General features: G+C 44.8%; 2 protein-coding genes across 4 annotated transcripts in view; one reads left to right on the forward strand and one right to left on the reverse strand.

The window, feature by feature from the left end:
- Window positions 1-10,237, forward strand: part of RALGAPA1 (Ral GTPase activating protein catalytic subunit alpha 1) — a 127,405-nt gene extending 117,168 nt beyond the window's left edge. Inside the window, exons 39-41 of one of the 3 annotated variants that reach the window (XM_034062204.1) lie at window positions 269-393; window positions 859-861; window positions 8,878-10,237. In XM_034062204.1, the coding sequence (XP_033918095.1) occupies window positions 269-393; window positions 859-861; window positions 8,878-9,032 (283 nt within the window). In that variant the 3' untranslated portion in view covers window positions 9,033-10,237. Of the gene's footprint in view, window positions 1-268; window positions 394-858; window positions 862-1,035; window positions 1,067-8,877 lie in introns of all 3 variants that reach the window. The other 2 variants (XM_034062202.1, XM_034062203.1) reach the window with 2 other exon arrangements.
- INSM2 (INSM transcriptional repressor 2) lies at window positions 9,376-13,701 on the reverse strand. The gene has a single exon (XM_034062205.1). The coding sequence runs from the start codon at window positions 13,699-13,701 to the stop codon at window positions 12,304-12,306; it is 1,398 nt and encodes a 465-aa protein (XP_033918096.1). The 3' UTR covers window positions 9,376-12,303.
- Window positions 13,702-13,913: the final 212 nt, after the last annotated feature.

Consider the following 13,913-nt stretch of genomic DNA (forward strand, 5'->3'; position numbering starts at 1 on the left):
GTTTTAAAAAAAATAATAAAATTCAAAAAGCTTTGCATCAGACATGAAAAAAGATGGTTGAACCATAAGATTTGCATTAATCATTTTATCTTAGAGTCAATGTTAATTCAGTGAATCAGATTATATCATATGTAAAGAATTAAAAGTGCGTACAGCCACTGAAATACATGATATATGTGTAACAAAAAGAATTCTGAATTACTAGGCACTATTATTTAGCAGTTACAGTACATGATATAAATTCATCCTTAATTCTTGGCTAAACCAGTTACGAGGAGAGAGCACGATACCTGCAAACAATTGTTCAACATCATCTAGAACCTACAACATTTGAGGATTTTGCTGCTCAGGTTTTCTGTCCAGCACCTTACCACCATTTGCCCTCAGAGACAGGTAAGAAGTAGAATCAAGAACTGCTTTTATACAGTCTTACTTGAAATGCAGTATCCTTACCTATGAAGGCTAAATATTCAGACCTTTTGTACATCATTAAGAATTACTGTTAGTCAGAGAGACTGTGTGTACATATTTGAGAGCCCGGGCAAAGTTGCCTCTAAATCTTTATTCTGTTTCCTGGCATCCTGGGCTAATGCCTGGCATTAAGATTTGGCAACTAGCTTTAATGTAGCACCCAGGCCCTGCATTTTACAGTGAATTTTATCACCTTCCCACCCCTGTATAGAGTCTGCATGGAAGCATTGGTACTCCATCTAGACTAGTTGTGGTAGATATATTCTTTAAGTACACCATCATAGGAAAGTTTTAAAGCTCATTACATTTTTAGAGTTTAAAGTTTTAAATTGGCAATCTGAGAGCCTTGCAATCATGAGTTTTGTGTCCAGGTTATTAATGGCAAAGTTGGTTTTAAGGGCATTTTTACTTTGCCATAAAATACCCGTTTTATAAAAGGATACTGCATTTTCAGGTACTAATGAGAAAATCTGTAAAAGAAAATGAGTAACTCAAGGCCTTCCTGTTCTGACATTTCTTGAACTCCTTATGATTATTTCATTATTTTATTTCCCCTCTTTTTAGATCATTAAATATCAGTTCTGTTTATCTGAAGGTAAGACAAAGTGTCCAAATAATCCCTTTGTTCCTCTTACTTTTACTAGAGCACTAAGCTTGTAACCAAATTGTTTGCAAACTTTCCTTGTTGCCCTTGTTCACACTAAAAAGAATTTCACACTGATTGAGAAATGACCACTACATCTTCTTGAAAGTTTTAGTCTTTTACTAACCTCAGGTCTGCATGAAGCACTAACACTGGTTCTGGGATTAAGGTAACTAATGATAGAGACAGTTGTTGAATGAGTAACACTTTATTGTGTTGACCTCTGTTTCTCAGCATGAAAAAGTAGTACTGGATGGCAGTGGTGTGTTCTGTACCCTGTACTGTCTTTCATTGATGTTGTAAGACATTCTGCAATGATAACATAGGAGAGAAGGAGAAGAAGAATGTGTAACACTTGAAATTCATTGTTCAGAAACCTTTATTATTAAATCTGAATAAAATAAATTTTGTAAAAATAATTTGGCAGGTTATCTCAAAATTTGTTTCTCAATTGCAAAAATACACAGAAATAAATACTAAATTATCAAAGAGGTGTGATAGGACTACAGAAAGACTGAGAGATGTTAAAACATTAAAAAAACATGAAGAGACTTGTTCACTTACATTATAAAGGAACTTGTTTACTTGGAAGTATAAAACATAAGTAGAAATAAGATGTGATTTTCAAGTATAATAAGTGGTATAGTTATGCTAGCGCAAATAATCAAGACCAAAGAGAAACAAAATTAAAAGAAATTTAAAACTAAATAAGTATAAAAAAATAGTAACATAATTTAATGTATGAAAATGTTTGAATAGGAAAAATCTGTAACCAGAAACATTACAAACAATAACCAGAGATACCCATCCTTGCACATTTCCTACCTAATGGACTCAGTAAGTATTCAACACCAGACACTTGTACGGCTAGTATATATTCTGTACTGTAGTGCATTTGCATCAGTTCTGCCTATTCACCTTTGGAAATCTTCCAGGCTAAATCCTTCTGCCGTATTCCTCTAGTTCATTCTTTTGGGATGAAGCAAAGTTGTCTTTCTGTATTATTTTGGTGCACTGGAGAACACTGCTTTACAGTGGCTATTCTTGTATTCCTCTAAAAATTGTCCTAGTCATGCTTTGTATTCTCAAACATCTTGGAAAATAAGATTTTTAGAAACTTTATTTTAGACTTAACCTTTCTAGCAACTGCAATAATTACCTGCAGGAATCTCATTAGTAGAACCTTGCAATTATTTCACATCTGCATGTAGATGTGTGTGTTTACATACCATGAAACATGCTGTCCGGTCGTGAGGGACATATTCTTCTGGACCTTGTGAGGGACAGTGAAACTGACCAACATGTGTCGGGAGCAGCCAGAAGCTTCTTTGGACAGACATTCAACACAGTGTGACCAAATGTCGAAGTCAAACAACCTGTCCCCACACCTACCTGACTGAGCTTTCATTTCAGCCCAGGGAAGTTGGGGTTACTCCGGCAGTCCTGCTTGCAGCCTGGAGGCCAACTCCCATTTGATCTGGGACTCCTGAAGCTCTGATACTCAGTTCTAGGACAGAGTGCCTGGAGTATCATCAGACTATCTACCTTCAGGCTGACTTCAGAGGGCATAAAGCCTGAGGCAGGTATAAATTAACACTGCAGTCATCTGCCAAAAAGGTTACTCCAGGGGTTGAGGTTAGCCTGGAAACCACTGGTTTCCAGTTCTAGCAAAGGCAGACTTGTGAGCAATGTGGCTACAGATGATCTAGAACTGAGATGGACTGTGACTCCAAGAAAGAGTCCACCAGATGTGCTCTTAAAAAAGTAGATAACCCTGTGTTTCCAGGGTCCCTACAACAGGCAGATTTATTGAAAGATAGGTACAGAGCTCTGAATTGTGCCAGGACTGACATAACGGGGGCACTAGAACCCTGTCTGGGAATCCATGCACATCTGTCATGCCCCAGGATGACTCACACAAAACCATGCGGGCTCCCTGCTAGACCTGACCGTGTCATCTGAAAATTTGACCAGATTCTAAAAATACATCACAATTATTTTTCAAGATATGAAATATTTCATTTACATCTGGGTTTTTAAATGAAAAATAGTTGACCAGAAGAGACTAGAAAAAATTTCCACATTTTAGATACTATAGACTTGATTCTTTAATTGGATCATGACCTCCAAGATTACAATTGCTGAATATGTTTAATTTTTATAAAATACATTCAATTTCTTCTATGAAAGAGCTATAGAAACTGTGAGGGTGCTACAGCCCATCCAGGTGTTGTAATGTTGTTATTGTTGTGATCCCGTTGGCCAGGTTCAGCAGGCCATTTTTTCTCACCTGAGTTATGATAATCATCACAAATAGAGAATATGCTATTTGGTAACAAACTCTTGTTTCCTCAGACTGACATATTTTATTAAATGCTCAGCCCTCAGCAAAAGCTGCTTCCTTCCTTACAGTGGTTGCCCTTCAACACAGTGTGTTTGTGGCTGCTGCTGTTTTATCTAGGTGCTTAGTCTGGCCTATCAAAGTATCTGACCAGTCCACCTTCCCATGTGTGGGAACCTGACTAGTGCAGTTGATGTTTACATTTTAAAAAAATGAGATATACCTGCACTTACACACGGAATATCATTCATTTGCCTCTATTTTTTACTTTGTGCTGACTGTGAAACAGAGTAACTGCAAATACTCTGTTAATTGGAGTAACTCCTTCTGTGCAGCTATTGAGTAAACCAGATTTCCGACACCAGAACAAGTTAAGGGAATTGTTAGTGGTAAGCTCAATGATATTGAAGGACTTATTGACTTCATGATGCTAAGATTCTGAGCTTTAAAAGGTACTAGCATCTTGAGTTTGTTTTTTCTCAATCCTCTTCTGTTCCCTCTCTTCTTAATAAAAATAGTAACTCGGCTTAGTAAATATCTTAAAGAAGGGGCTTCTCTACATTAGTCATAGTTTTTCCTTGTGTTAAAAGCATCAGACTTTTTGATCCCAACAACCATTCCTATATTGTCAACTCTGTGTTCAGAAAAATTCTGCTTCCCACTCCCAAAGTAAGTGGGAACATCATTGTATAAGAAGCAAAGGAGGGGAGTGTAGAGGTAATGGTACTTCAGCCTTGCACAAGAAAAATCCAAACTCAGTAGCCTGCATCTTAATATCTCCTGCTGCTTACTTGCTGTGTAACTCTGAACTGAGAATCTTTTTGGCCTTGTATTACCCCTTCACAGGTGAGAATAATGGTGCTTTTCTCAGTGTCGAAGGGTCTAAGCAACACCTGTTGATGTTGGTGCTTGAATTTTGGGACTGGATGTGAAACTGAAACAAGGGCTTCATATCTGGCAGGGCAGGGAAGAGTTTCTCATTATCCCTTCTTCAGTCCAAACTTAGAAAAAAATCTTTTTCCTTCCAAATCAGAGGAAACCTCAAAACTCACTGAAGTTTCATACTGGAATAACTGAAGCTGAAACCTTGCACTTTTCTGAACTATTGTCCTTAAGTCAGCCATCTGGGGGGATAATAAGCTGAGCATCCTCAGCACTTTGAGCCAATAGATTCAGTGTGAACTGCTAGAACCCCAAACAGATCAACTTTCTGCATTAAATTAAATGGGTCCACTGGAAAAAGTAGAGTATGATTGTCCAATTAAAAAACATCCCATGCATACGCACAAGGAGATTCTTGATGTTTCCCGGGTTTTGAATGTTTCATTTTATGAATTTATTGTTTTGTGATGACATTTTCCATGTGTAATTCCCTCCACTTTCCTTTTAACACATACAGCAAAAGCAATTCTGTGACACTAATTAACAGCAAGCTCTGGATCTTCCACCACCTCCTGCAGACTGAAATAGGGCAGTAACTGGTGGTAATAGTAAGCTGCCTTACTGCTGCCTGAATCTCCTCTAGTGGAAAGATTGGGAGTTTTGCCACTGTGTTTCACAGATATTAGTTGACAGAGAAGGACCAGTTTACCCAACACTGATAATTCCAGCCAGGTTCTGAAGAGCACTGGATATGGGCTCTGCTGCTCTTTCACCATAAACTTACTAATTTTTGCTGTGCTCTTTCTCATGTCTGGCTCTTAGCTCTCTCTCTCCTATCCAGTTCCAATCTCCCACATCTTTAGACCATCTCTTCCTCACCTTCTCATCTTGCTTTGCAGTGGCTTTTGCAGTCTTTCTGTCTGCATCCACTTCTTGCTTCCTTTCCTTATTTCCCAAAATTAGCGAGAGACTTAATTGACTTGACTCTAGCAAGGCTCTGCTGAGTATGACAGACAACTTGGCTGGATTTGGACTGGAATTTCTAGGAGTGGCAAAGGGCACAAGCTGTACAAAAATGATTGCCCACTTCCTGGAGGTCAGGTTGAGGGTGCTCAAGGGTCTTAAAAGACCATCAAAATAGACCAACATGCATAAGTGGTATTTTTCTCTGCAGTCATTCTCAGAGATGGTACTTAGGAAGGTGTTGATCCAGACAACAAAGTGTGATGATAAAGTCAGAAGCATGGAGAGTTGCCTTGCCATGGCAGCACCTTGTCAGGCTCAATGAATTTTTCACCTCTTTGAAAGCCAGAACTGATGAGCAAGATGAGTCATGGCAATGTGTGTGTGTGTGTGTGTGTGTGTGTGTTAATGATCCCTCCGGATTCCTCCACCTCACCTCACTTCTAACTCAGCCTGAGCATAGTTAGAATGCCATTTTACATTTAAATAGTTAATTTCCGATTCAAATAACCAACATATTTGTATTAGAAAATCCTAAAATTTTAAAATAGAGCATGGAAAATGTCGCATTTCAACTTTGTTGATCCACCTCCTTATTCAGAAGCAATTGAAATGGCTTTACATTATAGCCTAAAATATTATAGCTCATCAGGCTATGATATTTGTCACTTGTAAAACCTAAGAGATGAAAAATAAGGATCACTTCCTGACATTTTTCAACCTCTTAAAAATCCTAACATGTCTATTTTGTTTATTTTATAGAACATTCTGGTTCTAGGTCAGTTCTCAAGTCCTTCTTATTTAACCCAATTTTAATATTTTGGATAACTAAATATTTCATTGCATAGAGAGATAAAGATAATAACATTTTACACTGATAATTTTAAAACTCTGAAGGGGAAACAAAACTTGCAAAATTTCTATATACCACATTTAATACCCACATGTGTTTATGTGTGTATGTATGTATATAGAGATATATATGCTTGTCTAAAATCCAAAGAAATTTAGTTACTAATAAGTCTGTTGAATGCTGTCAGACTTCAAATATATTTTAAGTGCTGTTATTCTTCACTCTTCTGGTGTGGTATGTTTGGATGTGAAAACCACTTTACATGACTTCTGTTCTTCAGTAGCTGCACGTCAGTTTCTTAAAAAATGGGATTACATCTGAATCTATGCTTCGGTCTGCAGGAATTGGAAACAAAATTTGAAGTTATGACCAGAAAAATTAAAATAACGGGGGTTTAATATTTTCTTTATCCAACTATTATCAAATTTCATATTAAGGTTTGACCCTTTGACACAAACTCACTAGCTTAAATACTCTGGGTTTTCTTGTTTCTGTGATTTCAGGAGTCTCATGTTGAGACTGGCTAAAATTATAGCATACTTAATATTATGGAACAGCTGGGGAGCAGAAGCCATACATTGAGTTGCCATTTGTTTTTCCTTCTTGACTGTGTGTATGTGTGTGAGTATGTAACTGTTTTCACAGACTTTAAGCAAACATTTCAGACAATGTTTAGGATGTATCTCAGTTGCTATGAATAAGGTTGTTGGATCTGGATAATGTCATAGAATTCTTTTCTTTCTCTTTCTTTTCCTTTTTTTTCTCTTTTAATGCTTAGTTGGTAAGTATGACGCCGGATTTCAGAGCTGTTGCTTCATTGCACATAACTAACTCATCACTCTCTTTAACCTGTAGCATGAGCAGAAATTGCATAATGAAATTCGAAATTCCGTTTTCTGTGCTCATCTGTTAATACCCTTCAATCTCTGTGGTTCGTGTCTCATGTCTCACGCCTGTTATCTTTTATCTTTTCTCCTTCCCCTTCCTCACTTCTTTCCACTCCTCCTTCCTCATCACTTCTTCATTCTCAACAAAGAAAGAAATGCTGTGATATTTCTTCTCCTTCCAAAACCTCCACTAGAAAGCATTGGCCACATCAAGGTAAAGGGCAAAGGCTTGAAACGGAAGGTCTTTCACGCTAGCTGTGAATGGTATGCTGTGCAAAACAACAATGGTTATTTTCTGTTCTCTAACTTGCACCATTTGAAATGCTTTAATTCCTTGTAAAATTAGAACAAGATAGAATTTCAGAAAATGAGAGTGCATGTTTCCCTGCCTGCCTTTTTCTGTAAGGCACAGTGAGTCAGGCATTATCATGCTTTTCCAGATTGTTTGGCAATGAAGTACCTAGTTCATGAACAGAATTACTGTCACCAGCTGGGGACAAATAACAGCCCTTTCTCCTCCCTGTCACTTTGATGGGTCATGTCAATTTGAAAAGGATAGAAAGTACGGTGCTGTCCCTCTGGAGCAGGCAGGTGATGAACCCAGCAAGGAGGCCAGCCAGGTCGCTAAATCACAGAACTTTATGCAATATGTTTTAAACGTACTCTTAAACTTCTTACCTGATGACCTTTGATTTTAGAGGAGTCTTTCAACATAAATCATGCTCACTTTTGAATGGGTTTTTCACCCCTTATATATGAAATGTATACCGAGGGAGGGAGATCTTCAGTTCTGATCATGGCATTATTATTGTTAAAATAATTACCAGTAATAGCATGATGTGGAAGAAATAGCGAGTGATCTCTGGCTTACTGAAGTCAGCAGAGGTTTCCCTATTGACTTCTACAGGACTAAGCTTCTGTCCATAATTTATATAGGTCAGAAGCAACCACAGTGGTGACAGGTAGCTGAGTTCAATCAGACGGTCAGCCTCTCTAAATGGCTAATTGAAATGCAGTTTCATTTTGTGGATATGAGTTCACAGTGTTGATTTTCTGTACCATGGAAAGGAGAATGTAAATTTTGGTTTTGTATTTTCTCCTTTCCTTTTGTATCTTTTGGAAGAAGATTTGGAGATGGGCTGCTTGTGAGGAAGAGCCTTGTCCTCTTGGCAGCGAGGACTGAGGGCCCATTGGAGCATAGCTCCAGGTGCTGGGCTAATGAACTACTTCCCGTTGTCTCAAATTCATCTTGTTCCTTTTACAAAGAAACATTAACATATAGTACATCCAGTTAGTATGATCTGTTCAAGCTTCTGCCTTGTGGACCGTATAGGAATTTGCCTTTTGAAGCACTGACTAAAGTTGGGATGGGAGATGTTTTGCTCTCCCAGTTGGCCCCTGATTCACCTCTTCAGCGGCATTCCTAGAGCTCCCTTCATGCGCAACAAGCTGTTAACCTTCATGTTCTCATTAAAGACTGGATTCTTCTGGGTTGTGGTTTGAATAACAACTTCCTGTCCCTGTGAGGGAACTGGAGGTGTTTGTTCTCCCTGTTAGCAAGAGAACACCACCCACTTCAGTGCTGCCTCAATTCCTGAGAGCAAGGGGGTTCTGCAGTCCCATAGCTCAGTGGTGTCTGGCATCCTCTTTTCTCTAGAGGTGGATTTGTGTCTGTTGAGGTACGTGCAGTACCATCACCCACAGCTGGGTAAAGGGCTAGGAGATGCTGTGGGGGTGACAGCAGCACTGAAATTCCTCTCTGCCCCCTGTGAATAGATCCTGAGCTGTGAGTGCGGAGGGCAGCACTGACCCATCTGGTTCTTGCTGTCCTCTGCAGGCTTCTGCCCAGAGACTCAGCCGGGAGAAACTCCAGCAGCAGCAACAGCACAGGTGGATGGAACAGACTTAGCCTCTCCAATGTCTCCTCGGACTAGCAAGAGCCGCATGTCCATGAAACTGCGCCGCTCCTCGGGCTCAGCCAACAAGTCCTGAGTGGCGAGATGCCTGCAGCTTTGTAGTGAACAGCAATCGGCCACCCTTCCTTCCCACAGTGACTCACTGCTTCCCATTACAATAATGTCTCTAATGCGTGTGCCCGTCTCCTGCATTCCCCTTTTCTGTATGTTTTCTTTTAAACAGTGACACTGGAATTTTACTTTAATATTTCATCTTTTGGGTTTTTATCAAACTTCAAGCTGCCTTTTTTTCTTTCTTTCTTCTTTGCAGTGCAGTTTGTCCTCTGCACCTTTTACCTTCCTGGATGATTACGATATCTTAACAGTAGTCACTTTTAACTCTGGCTGATCTTGAGTCATATATGAAATTGGAAACTGTATTTTGAATACACTATATTTATTGTGCCCCACTGCAATTTTCTCTGTAACAAAGAAATATGTACAATTTGAAAATGAATGTACAATTTTAAATTGAATTTGCATTTGTAAAGTCTTTGTCAGATGTCACAATGTTAATGCACAGGATGTGTACAGGTTATTTATGTTAAGAATAAAATAGTTCAACGGCCTTTCAAGCATTGCAGAGTCCAAGCAGAATAACTTGCTCATAGCACCAAATCTTTCTTCACAAAGCAATGTATTATTTCATAACTCTGCAGGTGATGCCATAATCTGTGCCAGAAAAAACAAAAAAATCACTGTGCTGAAAATTTATTTATGCCTGATCCAACTGGTATCAATAGTAAATGCCATTGAGTTCCATGGGGTTTTTAGCCTTTATCACCAGGCTGCTGGCTCTAGAGGTAAATTCTCATTTCTTATATTAAAAAAAAAAACAACAAAAGACAACAACAACAAAAAAAACACCCACAACTTTCCTAATGGAAATCCATGCTCTGATGATGTGTGCTAGGGGAGAAAAGGGAACGTCCTCCAGGAGCCTGGCTGAAATGCTGACAGTTCCAACCCTGTGAGTGCAGATTAGTACACGCGTTCCACCCTCCCAGAGGTGCTTTCCTGCAGAAGATGAAATGCTCACATTTTGCGTCTGGCAAACAACAAAATGCTGTTAACAAAATGTAGCATGACATCGGTACTAACTGCATGTGTAAATATATCTTATGGGCAAAAATAAAAAGGTAAATTATGTATTGTCATTCATGTAGTATCTACAGATTTGTAATGGTTGAAGAGAAGACATGCTATTTAATAATACAATAAAATTATTCTTACCACCTTTTGGAAATGGTCATTCACCACAGTGATTAGATTCTTACGCCAGTTGACAACTGATTGAAGAACAGAGTATTATGTATGGAGCAGTTAAGTGTGATACATGGCTTAGTTTTCATTTGCAGTAAAAAGTACACACAAGTTCTTTGGGGGCTCCTTCCCAACCCACATACTGTATGCCGTACTGCCAACAAGCTTCTCCCTGGATCTAGTAAATAGAATGCACGCAGCTCCACACATAATGCAAAGCACGGGATGTTCCCTCCTGCAACAACAGGGCTGGTTGTTCCACTGCTAATTGTAGGAGCAGTTAATAATCATCAGGTTTCTGTGGTCCAGAGCCCTTCATGTTCGACTTCACAAGTGGAGAAAGGAGAGCGATGACTCAACACAGCAACCTTCTCCAGGTGAAAACTCGTCTAACTGCAGAAACAGGCTTAGCTAAGTCTCCGTTAACCACCAAATGATGGGTAAATGCTCAAAATAACATGCTTTATTTCTGGCATATGAGAAGAGTAAGCCACTATTTCAGCCTCCTCCATCAGAGGACAAATTTGACTGCTTTAGGTTGTATTGTATTATAGATTATATTGTATTCATTTGTCCAGGCCCTGGAACTAAACCAAGAAAGTCCATGAAACACATTTGAAATGAAGCATTTAGCACTTGCTTCAGCATTTGGGTTCAAATATACATGATTCTTTTGTCGTGTGTAACAAAACATAAAACTACAGCAATAACTGCTTTAGGGGATGCTAATCAAGAGATTGACACATTTTGCATGCTCATTTCAGAGAGAGTTAGAACAAAGCCTATGGCTGGAATCGGTTTGATTCTTCAGAAATCACCAGCTGACCCACTTTGCCCTGCTGAATTCAAAAACAGGTGAGCTTTGTTTTAAATCCTTTGTTGAATTTTGCTTGCCCTTATTTTTGGCCTCACTTGCCATCACACTTAGAAACAGGCACTCCTGCATGGAAAAAAATAAATAAATAATAAATGCCGGCTGAAATGTCAGAGCTGGTAAATTTGACAGTATTTCAAAGCATCTGGCCAGAGCACCGTCAAAGCCAGGGAATACGTGCCTCAGGTTGCTTTGCTAAAGGTAGGTCTCGTTAGGGAGAAAGACGAGAGCCCACCACCCACACTTCAGCAGCTCACAGGGAAGAGGGGTCGGAGGTTGCCCGAAAAGGCCAGCTGCAGACAGGGCCCCTCTGCCTGCCACACCACAGGGGCTGGCAGGACCTGGTGAGACCCAACTGTGCCTGGTGCCATTGTCAGTGTCACGGTGACAAGCCACTGACAGCAGGTTTTGAAATGGGCAGCTGCCGGAGACATGCATTTGCCTACCGCACGGTCGCTAGCTAGAGCACAGGAACACAGAGCAAGCGGGAGATGCGCACTTAGCTATAGAAATTGACGCCTTGTACTTTAATTAAGCGGACAGCACAATTCATTTTCCATGTTTTGCTAGCTATTGTATGACTTGACATTGACTTAATATGAACATTTACCTTCTCAACTATCTTAGTACAGAGTACAGCAAACAGAACACCTCACAATAACTTAAATGTTGAAGCTCAGGGGCTAAGGCTATTAAAACAAGGTCACTAGATTAGGCTCCTTTTCTCACGAAAAATAATTCCTCTCTTTAAATATCATATATACAGCTGAACTTCTAGCTGAGGGGTAGCTACAGAAGAGGTACTCGCAGTGAGTTGACGCCTGAGCTCCCCGCATCGCAGGCGTCCCAGGGCCAGGCTCCCTGCGTGCTGCCGCCAGCCCTGGTTCGTGCCCACACCGCCAGTCCCCCCTGCGGCTGCCCGGCGTCCCACGGACCCCGCTGCGCTCCTACCACCTCTGTGAGACTTGGCACGGGCGCTGCCACCCGCCCCGGCAGTGCTGCCCGTCGGCTCAGCCTCCTGCCGCGGGGCCGAGCTCCGGTACCCGCCAACCGGGAAGGGCAGAGGAGCCCTTGGGTGGCCCCTCGGCCGTCGTAGCCGTGACTTTCCATAGGAATTACAGCGTGGACAGGACTCGCTCGGCCCGCCCGGGCTCCCGGAGCAGCCCCATTCCTAGCAGCCCGGACGGACGGGCACCTGGAGCAGCAGGACCTGCCTGCTCTCCGGCGGGTGGCACTTGCTCGCGTGTCGCGCCAGCCCGGGCGCGCTGAAGAAGGTGGCGGGGCAGTGCTTGCAGGGGAAGCCCTGCCGCTCACCGCCCACCGCACCGCCCTCGGGGGGCCCTGCCGGCGGCGGCGGCGACAGCAGCAGCTCCTCCCGGACGGCGTGCCACAGCCGGTGCTTGTCCCTGATGTCCGCCGACGGGAAGCGGGCGCCGCAGAGGTGGCAGGCGAAGGCGACCTGGCCGCGCTCCGGAGGGCCGTAGGCGGCGGGCCGCGCCGGCCCGTGAGTGCCCAGGTGCTTGCGGAGGTAGGCCTGCCGCCGGAACCGCTTCTGGCAGCAGGGGCAGGCGAAAGCCTCCCCGACGGGGCCGGGAGCGGGGCCGGGGGGAACCTGAGCGCCGCTGGCGCTGTCCGCGCCGCCGCGGTGCTGACGGGGCGGCGGCGGCGGCTGTGGCGAGAGCGCCGCGGGGCCGCGGGGCCGTCGCTCGGGGCTATTCTCCTTGCCCGGAGGGGCGGCGGCGGCGGCGGGGCCGTCGGAGCTGGGGCCGGGCCGCGGTTTGTGCCAGCGGCGGTGCGAGGCCAGGTTGGCGGGACAGCTGAAGATCTTGTGGCACTCGGGGCAGCGGTACTCGACGCGCACGATGCGGGAGCAGCGGTGCTGGGCCAGCGCCAGCGGGTCCGCGTACTGCTCCTTGCACAGCTGGCAGATGAACTCGCCCAGCGGCGTGCGCCCCGTCGGCGGCCCCGGCCTGCCCTCGGGACCCTCCTCCTTGATGCGCAGCCCCAGCACGGGCGAGGTGGTCACCTCGTCGGCGAAGCTCAGCTTTCGCGTGGCCTTGGCCTTCTTGGCCGGCGCCTTGGCCCGAGACGGCCGCTTCAGTGCGGGCACCGGCGGCGGCGGCGGGACGGGCAGAGGCGTGCGGGGCTGCAGCAGCAGCTTCTCGGCTGGCGGGAAGGAGGCGGCCAGGGGGAAGGACTCGGCGGAGGCGGGGGAGCTGAGGCACCGCTCGAAAAGAGCTGCCCGCGGCCCTGCGGCGCTGCAGGGTCCCGCCGTGCCCCAGGCTGCTGGTCCCTCCTGCGGGGCCAGCCCAGGGCCGCCGCCACCGCCGGGGGGCCACGTCGCGGGGTACGCGGCGGCGGCAGCGCCCTCCTCCTCCTCGCCCTCCTCCTGCTCCTCCGCCGCAGGCCTGGCGGCGGGGCTGCCCCCGGCTGTGGGCGGCGGCGGGGCGGGCAGCAGGGGCGGCGGCGGGGCGGGCGGCGGGTCCCGCTCTGGGTCCCGCTCCCGCGGGCGCGCCCGGTAGGAGCCGCCGGGGCGCCGGCTGCGCTTGACGAGGAACCCGCGTGGCATGGCGGGGCGGGGCGGCGGGAGCGCGGCGCCGGCTGCCCGCACCGCATTTATACCCCCGGCGCCCGTTCCCGACCGGGCGTCATCCTCCCCCCGGCGGCGGCGGCCAATGAGGAGTTGGGGACGGCGCTGGCAGCGGGGGGAGGTGGCGGCTGTGGCGGCAACCGGGCCGGACCGGGGCTTCCCGCTGCCGGGGCGGGCGCGCTCGGGTTGCG

The sequence above is a fragment of the Melopsittacus undulatus genome, chromosome 4 (assembly GCF_012275295.1).
Source record: "Melopsittacus undulatus isolate bMelUnd1 chromosome 4, bMelUnd1.mat.Z, whole genome shotgun sequence".
Lineage (NCBI taxonomy): Eukaryota > Metazoa > Chordata > Aves > Psittaciformes > Psittaculidae > Melopsittacus > Melopsittacus undulatus.